We start from the raw sequence: 22,466 nt of genomic DNA, 5'->3' as shown, positions 1-22,466 counted from the left end.
GGTTTAGGATTTCCCCCGGAGCAGCCCAGGCGAAGAACGCAGGCTGCGGAGACAATGCCTTCAACAAGGTAACGACGAACCACACCGCCATCATCCGCCATGACCGAAGTCCGGGCCGGCTTTCACCGGCAGCTGCGCCTCGCCATCGGGAGCTAGGCGACAGATCGCGAGATCCGCCACGGCTAGCCACACAACTAGCCGATCTCCTCTGGCGGAAGAGAAGACCACCACCGCCATGCCTAGAGTAGAAACTCCAGGCACCCTCGTGAAGCGGAAGGGACACAAACGAAGCCCGCACGCCGCTGCCCGCAGGAGCCCGCCCATCCCCTCCGCCTGATCCCCATGGGGACCGGATCAGATTGAAAGGAGGCGCCGCTGCATCTTGCGGTCCCCGGATCCGATGTGGCCGCCGTCCCTTCGCTGCACCAACGCCGGGGGAGAGGACAACGAGCGCCGTCCTCGCCGACTCTCGGCGCCAGGAGGATGGCCGCCGCCGCCACCACACTGACCAGGCTTTGCCTGGCGGCGCTCCCGGCAGCGTCGGCGGAGAGGAGAACGCCGGGGGAGGGCTGGAGTGGGCGGGCGGAGGTGGGCGCCCCGGTGGCGGCGCGGTGCCGCTGCGCGGGGGCGGGTTAGGGTTGGGGGTCCCTAACCGTAGTTGCTTTTCATTTCTGTATTCGTTGTCTGGCTGCATTCAATGAAGGAGAGTCTACCATCTGGCCATCTCTCAAGTTTTTCGTGTTAACAACTCTGATGACAAGAAATCTTCCTGAAACCGTGGATTCGGTGTCTCGACTCTCAACCACCCAGCATGAACATGAAAGAATTCCGTATGCTGTTACCTCACGTAGTCAATGATGCCAGAACCAGACTACGTTCTTGCAGATGTTACACAAACTTAGCATTGACAAACGGAGAATGCTACTCTATTCCATATTCAGTTGTTAGGTGTAAGGAGAGACTAGATCTAGCTCCAACTAAGAGTTAATAACATAAAGCCACCACTTTTTGAGCCACATCAACATTTTGGTATCACGTTATGTTTGGGGAGAAAAAAAATCGCATCTTGTGGAGATTGTAGCAATAAAACCACTAAATTTGCTCTAAGCATCAATTGACATAGATTCTCACAGTCAAGGCCAACCTCTAAGTCTGATATGGCCAATCTTTTCTTGAGCTGGACAAGTCTCATTGTTATAAACGAGATAAGCAGATAACAAAAACGAAAAGGAAATCGCAGCTGAGACATAAGATTTTAACGTGGAAACCGCTCCAATACATAGGGGGGAAAAGCACGGGCACCAGCCAACAAAATTTCGATATCGAGAAGTGTTTACAAATATCGTGGGTTATCTTATAATCTGATTAACCCTAGCAGGCGGCTTAAAAGAGGTGTATATAGACGGTGGGCGGCGGGCCAAGCCTACCTAGCGACGGGTCTCGCTCCACTCGTCAGAAGTTAGTCTCTCTTTAGGATGAATTTGGATCACAATATAATACCCATGCGTCACCACAATTAAAAAAAATAAAAAACATTTGAAATACAGGAACAAAAAAGTGAAAATCAAAAAACAAATGAACTGGGAGGTTCCTCCCTACCAGCCCACCCCCACCGTCTCCATACTCCGGCGAGTTAGGCCGCTGCCCTCCAACAAAATCTCCGGCGACCTCGCCCTGGCCCCTGCTCGTTGGTAGGGTCATCGCCGTGTCCCCTGCTCGTGACGAAGAACCACCGTCGCGCCACCCCTGCTCGCAGACAAGAGATAAACGCCGCCTCTGTATCCCCCTGCTCGCCGCTGAGGAAATGCATCGTGCCACCTCCGCACCCCCTGTTTGTCACCGAGGAAAAGCCCAGCATGGCCGGCGCCGCTGGATTTGGAGAAGAAAGCCAGATGGCGGCTCGGCTCTGTCGGACGTTGTTGCTCCCCCGCGCCGCCTCCACACACTATGCCATGTTGTCATCTTCCTTCCCGATAAAAGAATCAAGCCTGGGTGCGGTAAATCGATGGCCACGACCTTGTATGCTCGAGCTCCTGCCGCCACTCGTTGTCATCATTTTTGTTGCCTCCGCACCTCCCCTATCCTCGTAGACCTCCGACGAAGCTCAAAGGGGATTTCTCAGTTTGGAAGGACCTCCTACGGCCCCCTTCTGTGTCCCATAGCTCCCGGCCACCATTCGCCTCCGCTCTGGTGGTCATCCCCATCCGTGTCGAGTAGGAGGGAGGTTGAGGGAAGGTGTGAGGAGGGAGGGGCTACCTTGCTGGAATACGGCGGCGGGAGTACTCCAGCTACGGTGGTGGCAGTTAGGCCGGTGGTGGTGCCATGGAGGTGGAGATCAATTTGATAGCCTAGGTTGCATTTTCACCTGTATATATTGAAGGAAAACCCAATTTTTTAGAGACACCAAGCCAAAGCCTTGAAAAATCCCCGCAAGGAAACCCTATTTCTAGCCTATGAGTGACAATCGAGAGGGCTTTCACTGCTCTGAAGAATAGGTTTAAGATTCTTGATCAAAAGCTATTTCATCCGTTCTCCACCCAAGTAAAGCTTGTTCTTATATGTTGCATTCTACACAACTAGATCTTGCGGTTGGGTATTATCGATTTCTTCCGAGATGAGGATGACGTGACGCCGGACGATATTGATTATGGCCACGGTGTTAGTCAGACTTGGAAGAGCAAGAGGTAGGAGTGGGCTGGTAGCCATGGGGCAGATAGAGGTACAACGAGGCCCTGAAGAAAGAAGGAAGACGAACCTACAAGAACACTTTCATGCTATCCAACACTTCGCTGCTTCTTGCTATGTTGTACCAATGTTCAAGAAATCGGTAGTCGTTAACTGCTCGGTCGGCTTGAGATTAGGGATTAATCGGAAATCGGCCTATTAACTGATTTAATCGGTCGACTATTAATCGGTATTTTTTTTTTCAAAACTCAAAGTTTCGAGCACTAAATTATGCTCTATTGAACAAGTAAAAGTTGCAAAGGAGCATAAAATCAATGTTTTACACCGGATTACCTTGCTTGAAGTGAACATGACATGCAAAAAGTATGGCCGAACCTGACAGGTACACAACAAACAAAAATTGGACAGCACCACGGTATACATATTAGCAATTTTCACATCAATAAACATCATCAAGGCAGTAGATATTAGCTAAGCAGGTCCACAGATAAATCTAGAAGCATAGAAGAACATGATGAGTTCACATCAGTACATATTACATAACCAGGTTCACAAATTAAATAAATATAGGACATCACGGCAGTCCATACTAAATAACTAGGTCCGACAAATAAACATTGGTTCTCCACAACCGAAATAAAATAGATAGGATCATATGAATATGATTGTTAAATAAAGCCCCAAGATTCAAGGCGGCATCACGTCCTCCTCATCTTCATTGTCGTTGGTTTCAATAACCCCATCATCATCAGACTCAAATTCTATGTCATCCTCCATGACAACATCATGTTCAGATTCGCCATCGGAAACAAATTCTTCTACTTCATAGAGTTCTCTCACCCTCGCACTCCTACGAGGCTCCATTCCCATTGCTTCATCAATGATGGTGTCATTCAGGCCTGTTGGCAGGATCAACCTCATCATCAACATATACACCTTCAACTATCCAATCTTGTGTCATTGAAACATCATCACCAAGGAGAACATCAGAAGAGGAGTACTTCTTTCTCTTGTCCATCATTCTTCCATTAAACTGAATATAAACTAGATTATCCCTACGGCGCACATCTAGCTTATTTCTCCTCTTTGCATCAACCTGGCTCGTTGCAAGTCATCTGGATCAAACAACTCTGCGAATTCCCAAGCCATATCGTCTGAATTCCGCTTAAGGGCTTGGGAACCTGGCAACTCAGAAGCACGAGCAGCAGCCATCTATAAAAATAAATTTGGCAGCAGCCGCATCATATATTGCAAAAAAAAAGAAGCAATTCAACATATAGAACACCTTTCTCCGTTTAGCATTTCAACATAGAACATCACGCATTCACACACAAATCGAATCTACAGTGACGTTAAAACGGAGTGAGCAAGTGAGCAATATTATCACACCATCGAGCATTGAGTAGTATATTCCAGAACGCCCTACGCAGATTGGATTACAACACTATCTAGCATCTTCCCTACTATATCAATATGCCGTGGATTACAGATTCTGTGTACATGACGATGGGAATAAGATGGACTTCATTACTAAATTAGTTCAAGAATGATCAAGGCCTGACTGTGTACATACGAATTTTAAGATTTTGCAGATTGAACTAAAATACTTGACCAGAGGACAGGGGAATAAGATGTACGTCATACCTGTAGCTATGGAGGATTTCATTAAGCAATAGAGCGCGGGGGGGGGGGCAGACAAGATCGTGGCGCCGGATGCCGATCGATGGGCGAGCGGCCAGACGCGTCGGGATCGTGCTTCTACACGATGGAGAGCAGCCGGAAGCCAATCGATGTAGGCGAGGATGGGTACAGCCGTATAGGTCGCCACTCGCCAGGAATTAAACCTTCTAGGATTGGCGCTGGAGAGATGCGTCCGCCGGAGGTGAGCAATGGGGGCGGCGGCGATTGAATCGCAGCAGTTATCACCGAGCGGAGAAAGCGAGCTCGACGTTTCGGCTGATTATTTATCGAGGAGGCACGAAAATTATGGAGCGGTTATTGTGCCGAAGGCGGTAGGTCGGGCGGAAGGCCATTTTTTGACGTTTCGCGTGGACCTGTTAATCGGTACACACCGAGTAATCGCTTGTCAACCGATTAAGCGGCCCAAACGAGTAACCTGGACGATTAGGCTTATTCGACACGGTCACCTGACGAGCAGCGATTACACGGGGGATTAATCGGCTGGTCGGCCGATTTTTTGAACATTGTGTTGTACTGAACACCAATTTGCTAGTAGCTAGGAAACAGCGCAACGAACTGCTATTTGCTAGTAGCTAGGGAACATCTTAACGAATTGATATTTGCTAGTAGCTAGGGTTGGACGGTGTTTATTTTAATTCTGACTATTACTTACATATTCCGCTTAGCTGTTCACAATATTGTGTGGTAAGGTCACAACCTGTGGTTACCTGGGTAATACATACAAACTGGCTGATATTCTATCCTTGTTCATGGAACTATGCATTGCGGGCTGTCAAACAAAATGCATAAATGTGCCTGAAATGACTTGTTACCAACCAAACTAGATGTTGAACATGATTTTAAACTTTGCTCAACCCATCGTGACTAGAAAGAAGATCTACTAGATAAAACAAAAAACGTATGAGCAACCAAACAAACCAAGAGTAACTAACTCCTCAAATGCACAGGTAGGAGGCTAGTGATGTGCATGCCCTGCCCTTACAGGACTAAATATGCTTTATGTACATGTGAGAAAAAAGAGGAGCAAGAATTACCAAGGCGAGAGAATGGTCAAATGTAACATACAATTTCGTCCTCGATTGGTGAAAAATATAGAGATCATCAGATCACTGGTACAAATACGTTGAAAGTGGCTGCTTTCTTCGGTCAAATATAGCTTGTGGTACGATTAAAAAAATACTAGTAGAAATTGTGCTCTGCACAGTTACGCTTGACTTAATTAGCCTGGTCAGACAACTGATTTAACTTTTCTTCAGGGAAGAGCAATGATTTAACATCAATGCCCAAATTGAATCGATTATTCGATTGCCGTTCACTAGAATACTAGATTCGTCTCCAAGGAAAAAAGAATAATTGAAACCACACAAGAAAAAAAAAGTTTGGTTGAGTCACCCATGACCAATTCGAGATTCTTAAATTGGGCAGAAAGGAACGTTAATGTACTATTGTACCGGAGGAATTAGAAAAGAATAAAGAACAACCCATCGATCGTAGGAATATCAGTCACACATAAGCATGACACGACGTACAGTAGCAATGATTCAACGTTGTCTATGGCTATACGAAAACGAACCATAGTTTAGTATATCTCCTCTTATCTTACACGCGAAAACGAAATACAAAAGGGAATCCAAGTGTCCCGGATACAGATTCATGTAGTAGGAAAAACAAATGGCAATGGTCCCCTGTTTTGTGGTAGCCCCTGCAAGAAGGGACGGATGTCTATGTACCGGGCCATCCCTCTAAAAATTTATGTGTTAACAACTCTCGAAAGAATTCTTCCCTCCTAAAACCGTGGATTCGGTGTCTGAACTCTCAACCAGCCAGAACGAACTGCTCCCACACGAAACCAGGAACCGCTCCCACGAAAAGACAACGGGCGATCTCTGCCGGCAAACTACACCGGCCAGCCGCCGGTCCCTGCCTCCTCCGTCGGGCCGTTCCGACGACGGGAGGGGGTGGGGACCCCGGAGTATTGGCTCGGCCAGTAGTTAGGGTTGGCAAGTGTTTTCTTGGGGCGCCGTTCTATAGAGAAGATTGCGTCACGTCGGAATAATTTGCCTCTGCTCTTTCTCCATCTCGGCGTCGCTCTAACCGATGACGTCGGAGGGCAGGTGGCCTGGTCTTCTCGTCGGTCTTCGAATCTGGTGAGATTCGTGTCTAGCGGTTGGCGTTCGGCACTCTCGCGGGTGACAGTTGCGTTGGCTGCTGCAGTTATGTCTGGCGACTTGCAGTTGGGTGTGAGGATGACAGCAGGCGGCAGCGTTTGTCTTCTTCGACTAAGTCTGAAGAAGATGACGGTGTTGGGATCTAGTGACCACGGGGAAGATCCTCGGACGACGTGCCACAAAGTCTCGGGCTCGTCCTCTGCGACGACCCGGTTCATCGGCTCAAAAAGCATCATTGAATGCGATGGTGCTCTCCCAGATCTAGGTGTGGTGGTTGTTCGCCTCTTTTTCCAGCGCTACCATGGTGGCAGTGGAGGAAGATGGACGATGTTTCGGCGAGGCACAGGTTTCTCCAAGGGTGAACTTGTAGTTTTACTTCTTGTGAGTTTTCTTGTGCAAAGTTGCTTGATGCAAATGTTTGTCTTGTGTGGTGACCATATGTGTAATCTTTGTAAACAGATTGTCTAATGATATATATGGTTACATAAAAAAAACTCTCAACCAGCCAACATGTATGAAAATGAGCAAAATTCCGGTTGCTATATTACCTCACGTAGTCAAGCGAAGAAAAGAAGGAGCAAAATTGGTCAAATTGGCCCACAAGCCTGGTGGAGTTGACTTTAGCAAAATTCCGCTTGAGTATGTATAATCAACTAACAAAAGGTGGTTTCGTTTTCAAAAAACAACAGGTGGTTTTTCCATAAGTACGTTGCGTCCAGCAACTAGCCGAGGTAGAGACACGGGTGCATGCATGTGTACGTGTCACGGCTGACGAGGACCCATGCGACGTGCGTGCACATGCATGCATACCTCTCCTAGATCCCAACCGCCACACGTGTACCGGCCGGCCGGCTTACAGCAAACAGACGGAGTAGTGTAATGAGAGTCACTTGTACCAATTCGTGTTTTTACTTGCACACAAGCTAACCCGTTTATTACATGGTGCGGTGCTCCACCTTTTCCCAGCAAATAAGAGGACGCCGAGCCGCGGTAGGATCATGTGCTCGAACAGTCGATCGAACGTACACGTTCATACAGTAGACAGCCTCCCTACAACTTTAGCTTAAACTAAACCACACAGTAGTGACACTAATCATAGGTGCTTTCGGCCCAAGTATGAGAAACAGACGCCACATGGTTAGGCATATTCCCAAAGGTTGTAATGCACGATGGAGTAGAATACAAACGGTCGCCATACCAAAGATGGACCAGGAATATATTACGCGGAATCATGGCTTGGGTCGTGCTGGTGCACCGTGCACCATGCACACGTCCCGCCGGCATCGGGAAACGTGATGGGCGATGACACGCCTGACGCCTTCGCGGATTCGAGTCTTCAGGTATCAACACGTACCATACGACGATCGCCGCAGGCTTGCGCTTTACGAGTTCTTTAGGCGCGCGAGGGCGTGCCAGGTCTCTCATCGTCGCGTGGGGAACAGTGGATGCGATGCAGCTTGGGGGAGACGCATGCACCAGCACCTTGGATGGCTCAAGAATCAAGGCTGCCTTTCCTGAGATACCTTCTGGACCAATCATCTCGCTGTTTAGGCTGGTTTAATTACTGCAATTTGGCCGTTGATGTAGTACCTAGCCGCCCTCGTGAGCTGCGTCGCCCACTTGGAGTTAGACAATCGGGGAGCCAATGGCATCTCCGTCGCCGGCTAGGCCTCTTTCCGGGAAGCAAGCACACAGCTAGCTTTGCTGAGATTTGTGCCCTCATTTTTATACACGAAACTTCACGCTGAAGCACCGTCTCTCTGTTGCAAGGTTACTGGCTACTACTTGTTGTGATAAACAAATGCTGACGTTTCACCAATGAGGAGAACGTAGCACGATCGATGGCGCCTCACGGCTGGGTGAGGAAAGGGAAGAAGTATAATGAGACTCGTGTGGTGTGTCGCGGAGCTTGGCCTTGGAGGGTTTGCTTGGAAGCATGCGGGTTAACTCGACGTGGGTGTCCGGCACTCCGGCGAGCGGAGCGGCCGAGGGGGCAGGGCTGCACGAGCAAGGCGTGGGCATGGACGGTGACCGTCCAGTCTCCATTGCGCTGTCACGCACCAGCCAGCCGTCCAGCCGGTGGTCTGAGACATGCCGGGGTCGTGCGTCCGTCGGATCCAGCCAGGCCGTGACGTGTTTGCCTAGCTCGATCAATTCCAGACTTCTACAGTCTTCTGGCTCTTTTTTTTTTGCTAATTCTCTTGCTTAGCTGACAATTAAGTTAGTCTCAATCAAGTTATATATCGTTTCATTTTACAATGGTAAGTCCAACATAGCTGGCTAAAAGCACATTTAGTCGCGTCTCCCAAAACATCTTTCAAAGATGTCGTATATTGATCGCCCCTAGCCGCGCGTTGCGTAGCATCGGAAGTAACGTGAAGAGGCAGGGCGAGTAGCGGGCCCGCCACGTTAGTGGCTGAAACTCAAGGCGACAACTTTTCCTTAATGGAGCGGCAGTTTCCGAAACAGAGGTAGCCAGGTAGTAGACACGTCCCATGTTCTCCACATGTGGGTGTCAATGGCGTTCCCGCCCTTTGGCCGCTGCTTCCAGCGCGCCACCTCCGCCAATTAAACCCGCCTTCCAACACTATCGCCATCACCGTCGCCGTCGTAGCACATTCTCCTCTCTCCACGTTACGACCTACTCCATGCTCGGACATGGAAGGCCGGCACCTCCACCCCCGTCCTCACCTCCACCGACGGGAGAACTTGTGTCGCCTCCGAGCTCGACAAGGCCGAGATGGAGGAGTCCGCCGCCCTCGACGTGCAGTTCATGGCTAGCGTGGAGCAGAGGTGGTGACGGACCTGCAATAATGGCAGGAGGACCACCATCACCACCACTGAAGCAACGGGCCAGACCTAGAGGAGCAATCAATGGGTAGTCTATGGAGTAGAAGGTCTGGGCCTCCCTCCAGTCCCTGCGTGTTCAACAAGATGTCGCCCATATCTGCGAGGAGACCAATGAGGCCATCTCCACCGCATTACCGAGATCTCCGACGGAGGAGTCTGGACGCCTCCTCATGGCAGTTGAGCTGTAGAGGCTCCTCGAGCTCGATGCTCAACGTAGGGTGAAGGGTGGCAATGAGCGGCTAGTGTCGCAGGAATGCTCCGGTGACTTCGGCGGCATGCTACACCGCAAGAGGCAAGGATGGCGAGACTGGCGAAAGAGCAGGTGCACGGGCCACACGAAACCAGCCACCGGGGAAGAACGACAACAAGGTTGGGCGTCGCGTGCCCTGAACGATGATGAGTAGGTTCGTTTTATTTGGTTTTAGTTATTTTTCATTCAACCTTGCAAAATATAACAAAATTTAAATGAAAACCCTTATTTTTTGTCGATTTGTTTTACGCACCGCTTAATGGAGGCGGCTAAAAAAACACACACCCCAAACACGGCACCAAGCTGCGGCTTCTTCAGAACGACCCATCCCACCCTTCAACCGAACGACGTTTGGAGGCGACAACTCGAGATGCTCTAATAATGTTGGACTGGCAATTTGTTGAGAATTCATCTTGAAACCAAATGGCAGTGCAACATTGTGATAAAAAAATTCGGAGGTATGTTTCCGTCGCTATGCATTCACTGCCGAGGAATCAGTCGTCAAAGAGAAGACAATTGATGCTTACTTAGTCGAAAGTGGACTCAAATCCCAATCATTGATATACTACCCGAGAAGAAAGATTTTTCTTTTTATAAATGATCTCGTTAACAACAACCTAAAGTAATCTAAGCGAATTCTTAACGATTTTTTCCGCCTTATCCTTCACCCTTGATTAGCAATTAGCAGCCTAACCAAGTTCCAGATCTACTACACCATGTGCAATTCCCTGCATGTCGATCTACAAGACTGCTCGGCTGTATGATTCATAACGAAACGTCATACTTTTTTTTAAACTCCCGTTCGAGCTTCTACGCACCATTCTCTGTTTGAGAATATATTCAGTGATCGACAGATCAACGGTGATCGGGAAACATAGATCTCAGACAAGTCACGATCTTTGATTCTTTGGCAAAATTTGTATCGACACAAATCTTTCCAAATGGTTTCAATTTACATATGAGCCTCAAACAAGCGCACACACAAAGAGGCCAAAGGGGGGGACAGCCAGAGGCAAGAGAAGGATCGGACGCGTCCAGTGGGCGGCCCAGATGGCCAGAGCCTCAGCACACGAACTTCCTCGGATCCTTCACCGCATCGCCCGCTCAGACGAGGTTACCGGAGAGATCAAATTTAATCGAGCTCCTCCATCTCGTCAGATCGGCGATTCTTCAGACCCCGCTGGTTGGTTCAAGCTAAGCTCTACGCGCCCACCGGTCACCGGAGACGGGCTTTGCCGGTCAGCTCACGACGGACACCTTTCTGGACTCCTGGTGCCCGCTCCGCGCCTCCGTCCCGGACGCGTACTGCCGCAGCCGCCGGGCGGCCTGCCTGGCGCGGACGGCGTCGAGCTGCATCTGGTGGTGGCGGCAGTCCTCGCTGCAGAAGGGCGTGTCCCCTCTGTACATGAAGATGTCGCTGTCCCGGGCCAGCGGCTTGGTGCAGAGCGCGCACGCGTCCAGCGCCGGCATGCCGGCCTCGCCGAGCGGCTCGGCGTCGAAGAAGAAGAAGGATGAGCAGGCTGCTGATGCCGCCATGGTGTATGCGGGGGAGTTTCGAGCAAGGCAAGCTGAGCTGAGCTTCGTAGTGCGTTTGATGCCTTGGGTGCGGGGAGGAAGAGAGAGGGGGGAGAGCTCGGGTATATATGGTGCGCGGGGACGGACACGGCGAGGGCGTCGGAAAACTGTGGTCCGGTGGTGGGTCGAGCCGGCCCACGGGTCGGGCGATACAGCTCGCTCGCCGGGCGGGGCAAGCCAGGGCAGGATGATGGGAGTGGTTCGGCTAGTTTATTCGTCATGGGCCATGGTGGAGTGCAGTGGTTGGCTGGATGCTGGACGTGGGACACGCAACTCTCTCGGCTCCACCGCGACGAAAACGACGGCAACCGTGTTATTATGTCTGCGCGACGTCGACTGGGGTCGACTAATAATGTGACGGAGTAGAGAACACAGACGTCGCTCTTAAACGCTAAACGGGGCGTCCAAACTGAACATAGTAGGAGAGAAAGTTTCAATTTTTTGTTGCATCATATGTAAAACAAAGAATTTAATTTTTCATTTCTTTTGTCCAAGGCACAAGCTTATTCCATTTTGATGCAAAGTACAGGATGGCACTAACTTGTATATGTGTATAAGAAAGAGAAGTTTTTTTACACTTGAACTCTCTCCATTCATTATAAGACATTTTAGGTATTTCAATGTGACTATATACTGATTGAAATGAGTGAAGTATACACTAAACTGCCTCCAGATAAATACCTCTTCGAAAAATCTAAAACATTTGTAATAATGAACGAACAAAAGTAATGCTAAACCATAAAGATATATTCTCTATTCTCTGATTATATAGATAGATTCATGTAGATTTATCTCTTGTACACCTATTGTAACATACTTTTCTCCAAAGTAGTGCATTTTTTATGAGAAATGGAAAATAGCATTATAAGAAACCCTAAAAAAAAAAGAGAACTCCCTACAATTGAAGTATATTTCTTAACCCAATATTGTAGGTTTTACAACTTTTCATTCTACGACCACTACTTGACTCAAAATTATGAAAAGTATACCACAATTATTGCATATTGGATCTCACTTCAACAACACATACTCTCTGTATCCTCTTTAGGCATTGTAAATCTAATCCGTCCTCACATGTGGATCATCGCCGATTTCTCTTTAGTCACTTTGTCTTCTGGCCCCCTTTCCTCCGCTGACTTTGCTGCCACTCCACCCTCTCGCCAACCCACACCCTACTCAGGTGTGACCCAACGATGACCAATAGTAGAGCAAATTCAATCCTCGCCCATTCCTTCAACCAACTAGGAACGTTTTGCTTCTCTTACGCCCATCTATGAATGTAATCCTAATTCAGCAGTGAAGGCGAAACCCTATAATCTCGCATCGGCCAGCTTAGCTTTATCTCTTCGTACGTAAGATAGTACCATACGACGTGATGAGAAATCTAAGTACGCTCTATTTCCAAATTTTCATTTGTCTATGAAGTACGAAATGCACCTAGACTGAGGCACCTTCGAGCCTAGGCTCCATGGAGCCTGATATTGTAAAAAACTGAAATAGTGTACTTGAAAGTTCCAAAGAATCGATTTTTTTACGTGAAAATACATATGTAAAGATCTCAACAAATTAACTTATCTACTGCGGAAGAAGAAAAAAATGGACTACTTTGGCATCATAAAAAAGAAGAAAAATGGTGCCATGAAAAAAAGTATAGTAACTTATCTTATATTTAAACTTTGCAAACTTATAAAATAAATCTAAAAATACATACATATACACTTTTCATAATCCTTTTCTAAGCTCTAAAATACAGTTTTCAAAATAACGTGCTTCATGGAGAATAGGATGGATGTAATTGATATCTCTTGATATTAAAATATTTTCTTTATCGAAAAATGGAGCCTAGGCTCACTTGGCATTTTCAACGGCCGTTTGTATACATCACTTTCACTTTGAAATCGATCGGAAGCTAGCTAGCTCCGCTTTTTGAAGCAAAAGTGCACAGGAGTATTCCCGTTTATAAACATTGCATAAGAATTCTATGTGCCGCTCCGAATCTTGTTCACCAATATGATTCCGGCTGAACTTGTATCAGTACATGATTAGGCAGCTCTGATTAAACTAGTGCAAACCTCTTAGTGCTGATAATTTCGGCGCCAGCCTTTTCGCCAACATACTTGGCAGGCACCCCACATGCCTGGTTTCGCCACGGCAATAATAGATAGCAGAGCCTATCTTGCAGTGTAAGATACTCCATGATATTTTCATTTTTTAGAAAACATAAAGAAATAGCGGAAAATAAATCGATGTTCCCTCCATTAGTGAGTGTCATCAGGGAATCATCTCCTCACGATAAAGAAAATGGGAATCGTCAAAAAGAAAGGCATTCTGGAATGTTGAGCTGCGGTGCATGCACGCGAGAGAGCACTCGTTGAACACTCGGCTCGCACACGTGCAGATCTCTTGTCTACGCGCCACTTGCTCCAGAGGCAGTCTTGCAGCTTCGGACAGAAGGATGCTGAACTAGGACTATGAAATGAGCCGTTTGACCGAAATATTTGCCACTAGGGTTTATCTTGAAGATTGTGCACGTTCTATATAGAGGTTAGAGGGGGGACGTACCAGCTTGCAGTAGTTGCACGGCTAAAGATTCCAGTGGGATATATTCTGTTGTTTAGGCTCCCGGCAAGCAGAGTGTCATCAGCTTCCTCGGGATCTGCTCTCGGTTTGTATAATGTGGCTTAGCACTGAAGCAGTACACGTAATTCCGTCAGAGAGATCGCCATTTTCGACCGGAGAAGCAGTAACCATTGACAGTAGTTTTTTTTTTTTTTTTTTTTGAGAATTACCATTGACAGTAGTTACCAGGACTCACGGCCCGGCCCATGGAAATGCAGCCGGTGCAGCTGACTGGTCCTGAAAATTTGAAAGGCCCAAATAATTACGTACAGGCCTATAGCTATAAAGGGTTGGGAGGTGATTCCTACTATCCGCCTACTGCGGGAGCTATCCGGCTCCGCACAGGGCACCCGTGTTTCTGGACGGCCCATCTAATGGTCGTTTTGCTCCTGTTTTTAATTCTGTTTCTCGGTGTTTCTTCCGTATTAGTAGTTTTTCTTCTTCTTCTGGGTTTTGTTGGTTTTCTTCAGCTTTTCTGTTATGTTTTTGAACTTTTCTAACCAGAACTTTTTCAAATTTGAACTTTTGAGTTTGAACATTTTTTTATTTTGAATATTTTCAAATTTGAACTTTTTTCAGTTTGAACATTTTCCAGATTTGAACACTTTTTGAGTTTGAACATTTTTTTTTTGATTTTTTTTTTGAGTTTGAATATTTTTCACGTTTCAACAATTATTTATCTGTTTTTTTCAAATTTTGAATTGTTTTTTCATATTTTTTTAGAACATTTATATTTCAACATTTTCCATATTCAACCTTGTACATGAAACTTTTTTTAATCTAAACATTTTTCAAATTCAAATAATTTTAGAATCAAATTTCAGTTAAGGAGTGGTTCAGAGGAAAGAATGAAACCAAAAATGAACGATACTGATGGGCCAGCCTGTTTGGTGCCGTAGGTGTGCTATATGCGGAGGCGATCAGAAAGCTCCGCTTATAGCGGAGAATAGGCACACCCGGGTTGAGACTTTACCTGTTCTGTGAAATAGGAAGTGGAAAAAGGATACTGGGCCGCTTTACCTTGGGCCGCTAGCGTCTGCAAGTCTGCCTTCCGAGTCGAAAACGACAAAATTGGCCTATGTGGCACTAGTGCGGCATAACCTCGACCTCTCTACATAGAGTGATGGTTTTGGTACTCCTTTCGAACATACATTTTGGTTCTATACATCTATACTAGTGGCAAGTAATATAAATTAGAGGGAGTAAAATAATAAAGGTGGTAGAGCTAGCTTAGCTTAGCCATTTCTTGGTATATCTCACTTACAACTTGTTATTTATCGGATTACATGACACATTGGCAGATTTATTTTGTGACGAAGTTAGTCAAAGTGGTCAGTTTTGTCACTTTTGTTGCCTTCTGACTCATTCGTTAGTCGATGGATCAATATCGGTCGATTATGCCCGTGCCTCCTAGCTTCGCTCGTCGCTTCCTAGTCTCTAATCCCGAAGTACCTACTCCATCAACTTCTTGAGAGTTGAACCGTTAGCGATTCAATGCAAAGCCGCCGCTACCAGCCGCCAACGATAGTTCTTGTAGGCTGACCGGTTATCGTCAACCTAATTGTTTGTCTTTTTTTTTTTGATTCGCCAATCTGGATTCAAGTCGGAAGGGATTGGCCTTCACTTCCTTGGGTTGCCAACTAGCCAGTTCAACTAGACTAGGACGCACACGTGCCGGAAGGTAGCCCATCTAAATATCTAATCGCCAAGCAAAGTAGCAATTTCGTCAAAAGTCCAATTGATGGATGAATCCTCATTTGAATTTGTTTTATCCATATTGTGTATCATGTGTTTCAAGACACCGGATTTGAGGCATCATGGCAAAGCGGCATTGTAATACTAGAAAGCACAAGAGAAAAGAAAAGGAATAGGATTTACTCAATCTCAAAAAGGGCAATGAACATATATGTTATAAAAGAATTACCAGCGATCTCTTACTGTTCCTTCTACCCTTGCCTTTCAATGATCTTTAATACTCCCTCCGTCACATGAAACTTGTCTAAAATTTGTTAAAATTTAAATGTATCTTGATACTATATAGTGTCTAGGTACTTTCGAATCTAAAACAAATCAGACAACTTTTATAGGACGGAGGGGGTATATCCTATTTCTATGTGCTTTCTACGTTCCACCGTTTTTGTCTTGATTTTAGTTTAAATTTGAACTAAAAAACATAACAACAACAAAATTGAATGGAGGAAGTAAGATATTATAAGTTAGTTATCTAATAGTTCATCTTTTCATTATAAAATGGGGACCATTTTAGAGTTCACCCTTTTTGGGAGTGCGTCGTGCTTCACCCAGATTTACTATGGTGCACCGTGGTTTCGCAAGGATACAATGGCCGTGCACGATATGTGGTGTTTGTTGATGCATATGCACCGAGTCACGGCCTACATGGTAGTGACAAGACACACGGTTAGTTGTACCACTTGTATGCGAGATGTCCACATCATGGTGCTGGCTCTGACTCGGCGATGAGCCACTAGTACACTACGTACAGATAAAATAACATGGGAGATGTTCGACAAGTCTGACGTTGGAGCGTGATACTTTACTCTCATCCGATTGTGGCGTTTTGTGCTCTCAGTTCACGCACTGGGAGTCTTACTGCGTCTGTCCTCTAGCCACAAAGGTGCTAATTTGTTGAACAAGGCCCGGTTGGTAATTCAGGACAAGAAACATCGAGGGGTGACAAAGGACGAGTGTTTTCATTTCATTTAGAGCATCAGAACAGCAAAAATCATGGACATACAATCGAATAATCACAAGAGTAGAGCTGATCGGGTTAGCAAAAGTAGAAGCCAAACACACGGTGGTGTGCTTCGATCGTTGCCTAGAAGCTGCGGGGCGGGCGCCGCTGCCTCGCCGGCCGGACACGCAGGACAGCACCTGCTGCTCATGAACGCCGGCGAGATGTCATCATCCCAAAATCGATGGTTCTTCAGACAATCAGACCTCGTTGGCGCTCTCTCTGGCCGGTCAGCTCCCGACGGACACCTCCCCGGACCTAGGCTGCCCAAGATGGGACTCCGGTACGGACGAGGGCTGATCGGATTAGCCAAAACACAAGATAAACACACGGTGATGTTCTTCGATCATCGCCTTCTTCAACTAGCCCAAGAGGCCAAGAAGCTGCGGGCGCCGGCGCGCCGCTGCTTCCTGCCTCGCTGGGCTCGACAGCTCCTAATACCCAAGAGCACCGGAGAAATACCATCATCTCAAAATTGATGGTTCTTCAGAGTTCTTTCGTTGGCGCTCTGGCCGGTCAGCTCCGGACGGACACCTCCCCGGACTCTCGCTGCCCACGATGGGACTCCGGCACGGACGAGTACGGCCGCAGCCGCCGGGCAGCGTGCCTCTCGCAGACGGCGTCGTCCCGCATCTGCTTGTGGCGGCACTCGTCGCTGCAGAAGAGGGTGTCCCCTCTGTACATGAAGATGTCCTTCTCGCGCGCCAGCGGCTTGGCGCAGAGCGCGCACGCGTCCATGGCGGCCGTGCCGCGCTCGCCTGCCGGCTCGTCCTCGAAGAAGAAAGAGCTGGCTACAGATGCCGCCATTGTAATATGGTATAGCTAGGTGGTTTCGAGGAGAAGAGGAAAGCTTCGGTGGGCTTGCTGCTTATGGTGTGGGGAGGAAGAGGGGATGGAGCGAGCAATGTGAGTTGAGTTCAGGGAAGCATAGGCACGGGGTATATATCGTGCCTCCAAGCGGACAGCAAAAGATCTCGGCATGGTTCGACTTGCCACGCCCTAGGGTCCACACATTACACATACACACGGCTCCACCGCCAAAATGAGAAGAATCTTATAGTGTACGCCGGACGTCGACCGGGGTTGAGTGGTCGACATAGCTCTTGAATATCCTTTACTGGCATGGTGTATCTCTTAATCTCCACCGATTGTTCGATCATGGACTTAGAGAAATAATTAATGGATATAGTTGGTGTTCATAGATGTTTGGTAAATGTCTTCTCATCTTTCTTATACTTGTACGGGATTTATGGAATCTCGCCAAAATTGGTTATTCCGGTTACCATTGGATAACATTCTATCGGACGGAATTTACCAGTATGTAAATAATTTGCTAAAATTAAAATACTTGGGCATTTCCCAACCGAGGAAAAAAAGCCCTTACTTGCACACATCTCAATTATTACTTCGGATGTTAGGAAACCATTTTCAAAACTACAAAATATGCAAATTCGAATATCTCAATCATCTCCTACTTCGTGAAACAAACTTCTTTCCATGGGTTTCTTTTTCTAGAAACTACGTATGTCAATATTTGAGTCTTCTAAGAGTTCCCAAATTTACATGCAAAGAAGGTAAGTCTTGTGCCACGTGCAAAATAGTCAAGTCTAAATTCTTGGAATTGAGAGCACCAATAATTATTTATTTTCCGTAGAGGCACAAAATTTGGATAAAATGCTAGAGGCAACATAGGCCTGAAGTCTATATAAAGGAAAAAATAAAATGTTAAACATATGCAAGTTTCTTATGGATTACTACATGTCTGCTAAGAACTATGAACGAGCCAAAACCCCAAAAGACCTCTCTCTCTCTCATAATAAACCGCTCATTTCCAAAACTTCAAGCAAGGCAACCAAACGACAATGTACAATGGGAGGGATTCACCCTATAGCGATATGGTAATAATGCACCACAACCTTCGCGTTGCTGCCACCTATTTCCATTCTTCGTCTTCTTTTGTTCATCATGGCGTTAGTCGGACCGGCCGAGGGATTTTCTTCCTTTTCGAAAATAAAATGTTCTTTTTAAAAACAAATTGGGCGGAGTCCATTACATACTTTCGGATCAATAAACTCCACACCTCGAGGTACCGATCCAAGCAATGCACCCCCACACCACTCTCTAAAGCTTTACTTCCCAATATTATGAGCAGCAATGTTACATTCTCTCTTACTTTCTCAAACCCGACGTCTGGAAAATTATCAATCAGATTCTTTGCTTCCAGTATGATCAAACATGTGTATCAACTCACTCATAGTCTCCATCACTGCCTCCCTCTAAATTCTCTCTCCAAAAGGGAATGTTATGGTTTTCCTCGAGCACGCCTACCAACCTTCTTCTACCGCATCCTCCTCGTTCCTTATCTCCTCTTCCTCTTTCGCCAAATCCATTTCCCCCTCCACCATAGTAGAACGGGTAGCATGTTTTGTTGTACAATTGCTTTTTTCCCCTTGAGATTCAAGATGGTCTCTCATTGCACAATATTTATCTTCTATTCCTCTGTACCAATTTATATGTCGTTTTAGCTCTTATAGTGAGATACAGGGGGAGTAGTTGCTATCTTGGGCATAAATATTTTTTGAACATGCGTCGCCATAACTCTTAGTCCTGATAATTAGGGCGCCAGCCTGTTTGCTATTACATTAATAAATAGATCGACATAGTACTGTTTCATGGTTTCTAGTGTATAATCAGCAGTATCGATATCACAAGTGGACTGTTATGTTCTAAAAGAGAATGTAGAAGACTGAGAGCAGAGAAGAAATTCGAGGTTCCCTGGTGCATGCACCTAAGCCAAAAGCAGCAATCACCTTGTGTCCTTGTCCTCCCAACCTTGGTGGCTGCTTGGAGGTAGACAGGTTGTCGACTCGCTCATATGCAGATATTTCTCTTGGCCTCACAATCAAGCACATGTCCTGGTCGATCATACACCAGCGGTAGGTACAACAGGGCAGTTTTTAAACACGTCGGAAAGATCCACGGGCGTTTTGGTGGCTTGTATAGTGAGAAGTTGGTCGTAATCATCAGAGTCTACGAAGAACCTCGTCAGAGAAGATGACATTCTCTCCAGGGGGTAGTGAGGTGTTCGCAGAGAGCGTCACGAAACTGTACTGACGTGCAAGGTGATACATGATCAGATAAATTTACAAATTATATTTAGATATAGTATTCTAATTATTGGTAGTACATGTATTAACATACTCACTTTGAAATCCATTGGAAGCTAGCTCCGTTTTTGTACAAAAAGCGCGAAGGAGTACTAGGCGAGCAGTCCAAATGTTTGTAAGTTTGTTGATAAGTGATAAGGCAGCTCTGCTTAAACTAGTGCAAACATGCCTGGTTTTGCCACAGCAATAATAGATGGCAGTATCATCTTGCAGTATACGATACTCCTACTGTCCTACATGATATTTTCATCTGTAGAACATACAGAACTATGGTCCTGGTCTCCTCCATTAGTGATTGTTACAAGGGAATCATCTCTCGAGAAAAATTAGCATCGCGTAAAACAAATGCTTATGAGAATCTTGAGCTGCGGTGTATGCACGCCTGAGAGCCCTCGTTTAACAGTCGACACATACACGTGCAGATCTCTTGTGGACGCACCACTTGCATCAGCCGCAGCTGCATCATCCTATGAGCAACCGTGCAGCCACTTGCAGTTTACACCTTCGGAGAGAAGGATGCTGTTGGGGAGCAACTTTGTACTCCAAAATCCGAGTCAACTAATAGAGAATGGAGAAAGTATAAATTAAGCAGATTGGCCGACGAATTAAGAATTGAGCAGGGTTTTGTTGGTAATTCATAACAAGAAACGAGCAAGGAGTGATTAAGTACAAGGGATATCTTTCGGTGCAAAACTTTTATACCGCCAAATTCATGGATATACAGAGACGGAATCACAGAGAAAACAGGGCTGATCGGGTTAGCCAAAATAGAAGATAAACACACGGTGATGTTGTTCGATCGTGGCCTTCTTCAACCAGCCCAAGAAGCTGCGGGCGTCGCTGCTTCCTCCCTCGCTGGACTGGACAGCTCCTAATACCCAAGAGCGCCGGAGAGACATCATCATCCCAAAATTGAAGCTGCGGGGCGGGCGCTGCTGCCTCGCCGGCCGGACACGCAGGACAGCACCTGGTGCCCATGAGCGCCGGCGAGATGTCATCATCCCAAAATTGATGGTTCTTCAGACAATCAGACCTCGTTGGCGCTCTCTCTGGCCGGTCAGCTCCCAACGGACACCTCCCCGGACACAGGCTGCCCAAGAAGGGACTCTGGTACGGACGAGTATGGCCGCAGCCTCCGGGCAGCGTGCCTCTCGCAGACGGCGTCGTCCCGCATCTGCTTGTGGCGGCACTCGTCGCTGCAGAAGGGGGTGTCCCCTCTGTACATGAAGATGTCCTTCTCGCGCGCCAGCGGCTTGATGCAGAGCGCGCACGCGTCCATCGCGGCCATCCCACGGTCGCTTGCCGGCTCGTCATCGAAGAAGAAAGAGCTGGCTAGATGTGCTGCCATGGTATATCAAGGTGGATTTAGAGGAGCAGACCAAAGCTTCGGTGCGTTTGCTGCTTATGGTGTGGGGAGGAAGAAGGTAGCGAGCGAGGTGAGTTCATGGATGCGTAGGCTGGGGGTATATATCGTGCTCGCAAGCGAACGGCAAAAGATCTCCGCAAGGTTCCCTAGGGCCCACACACAACCGGCTCCACCGGGAAAATGAGAAGAATCGTATAATGTACGCCCGACGTCGACAGCCTATCGAGTGGTCGACATAGCTCTTGAACATCCTTTATTGGCATGAGGTATCTCTCAATATCGACCGCCTGTTTTGATCATGGACTTAGAGTAATTAATGGATATATTTGGTATTCATAGATGTTTGGTATATTGTCTTCTCACTATTCTAAACTTTACCAGATTTACGGAATCTCGTGAAAATTGGTTATTCCGGTTACCACCGGAGAAGTGGAGAACATTCTATTGAAAGGAATTTACGGCCGGTATCTGAATAATTTACTGAAATTAAATTATGATGATGGGCATTTCTCAACCAAGCAAGAAAAAAAAACCGAACATGCACACATCTAAAAGTACTACTCTGTACCCCCCTTCCATGATATAGTGCGCATTTGTTTTCGTGAAAGTCAAACTTCACTAACTTTGATCAGTTTTATTGAGAAAATTATCGGTATCTACAATATCAAATGTATGTCATATTAAAATATATTCCGTGATGAATCAAATGATATTGATTTGATACTCTAGATGTTAATATTTTATTGTTCAAACATGGTCAAAGCTTATTGCAATTCTGAAAAATCTTATACGCACAAGAATTTGGCATAAAGGGAGTATGTTGCAAAACCGTTTTCAAAACTACAAATTATGCAAAATCATATGTCTCTGCCATCTCCTACTAAGATTTTATTTTTCCATGGGTTTCTTTTCCAAAAATTACGTATGTCAATATTTGAGTCTTCTAAGAGATCCCAAATTTTAGTGCAAAGAAGGTAAGTTTTGTGCCACATGCAAAATAGTCAAGTTCAGTATAGAGGCAACAAATAATTATTTATTTTCCATGGGGACATGAAAATGCTTATTTTTAGATAACAAATTTAGAGGCAACATAGAGGTAAAGTTTATATAGAGGAAACATATATAAACGTTAACATATGCAAGTTTCTTTTGGATTACTTCTCGTCCTCTACGTGCTATGAACGAGCCAAAACCCCAAAAGGCCTCTCTCTTGAAATGGACAATGCGTGTCCAAAACTTCAAGCAAGTCGATCAAACAACAAGGCTACCATGGGAGGGATTCACCCTACAACATATGGTACAAACGCGCCACACCTTTGCATCACCGCCACCT

The 22,466-nt window shown here is 46.4% G+C and overlaps 2 protein-coding genes across 2 annotated transcripts; both read right to left on the bottom strand.

Annotated features, from left to right (window-relative positions):
- Positions 1–10,512: 10,512 nt before the first annotated feature.
- LOC124679285 (FCS-Like Zinc finger 1-like) lies at positions 10,513–11,190 on the bottom strand. The gene has a single exon (XM_047215074.1). It carries the CDS (start codon positions 11,188–11,190, stop codon positions 10,894–10,896), a length of 297 nt encoding a protein of 98 aa, XP_047071030.1. The 3' UTR covers positions 10,513–10,893.
- A 5,712-nt stretch (positions 11,191–16,902) lies between these two features.
- On the bottom strand, positions 16,903–17,489 carry LOC124677238 (FCS-Like Zinc finger 3-like). The gene has a single exon (XM_047213234.1). The coding sequence runs from the start codon at positions 17,405–17,407 to the stop codon at positions 17,117–17,119; it is 291 nt and encodes a 96-aa protein (XP_047069190.1). The 5' UTR covers positions 17,408–17,489; the 3' UTR covers positions 16,903–17,116.
- Positions 17,490–22,466: the final 4,977 nt, after the last annotated feature.

The sequence above is a fragment of the Lolium rigidum genome, chromosome 7 (assembly GCF_022539505.1).
Source record: "Lolium rigidum isolate FL_2022 chromosome 7, APGP_CSIRO_Lrig_0.1, whole genome shotgun sequence".
Lineage (NCBI taxonomy): Eukaryota > Viridiplantae > Streptophyta > Magnoliopsida > Poales > Poaceae > Lolium > Lolium rigidum.
The sequence above is the reverse complement of the archived record's forward strand: the minus strand, read 5'-3'. Positions and strand labels throughout refer to the sequence as shown.

Bases quoted from the DNA above. Each gene is read 5' to 3' on its own strand.
- LOC124679285 (XM_047215074.1), bottom strand. From the start codon at position 11,190: ATGGCGGCATCAGCAGCCTGCTCATCCTTCTTCTTCTTCGACGCCGAG.
- LOC124677238 (XM_047213234.1), bottom strand. From the start codon at position 17,407: ATGGCGGCATCTGTAGCCAGCTCTTTCTTCTTCGAGGACGAGCCGGCA.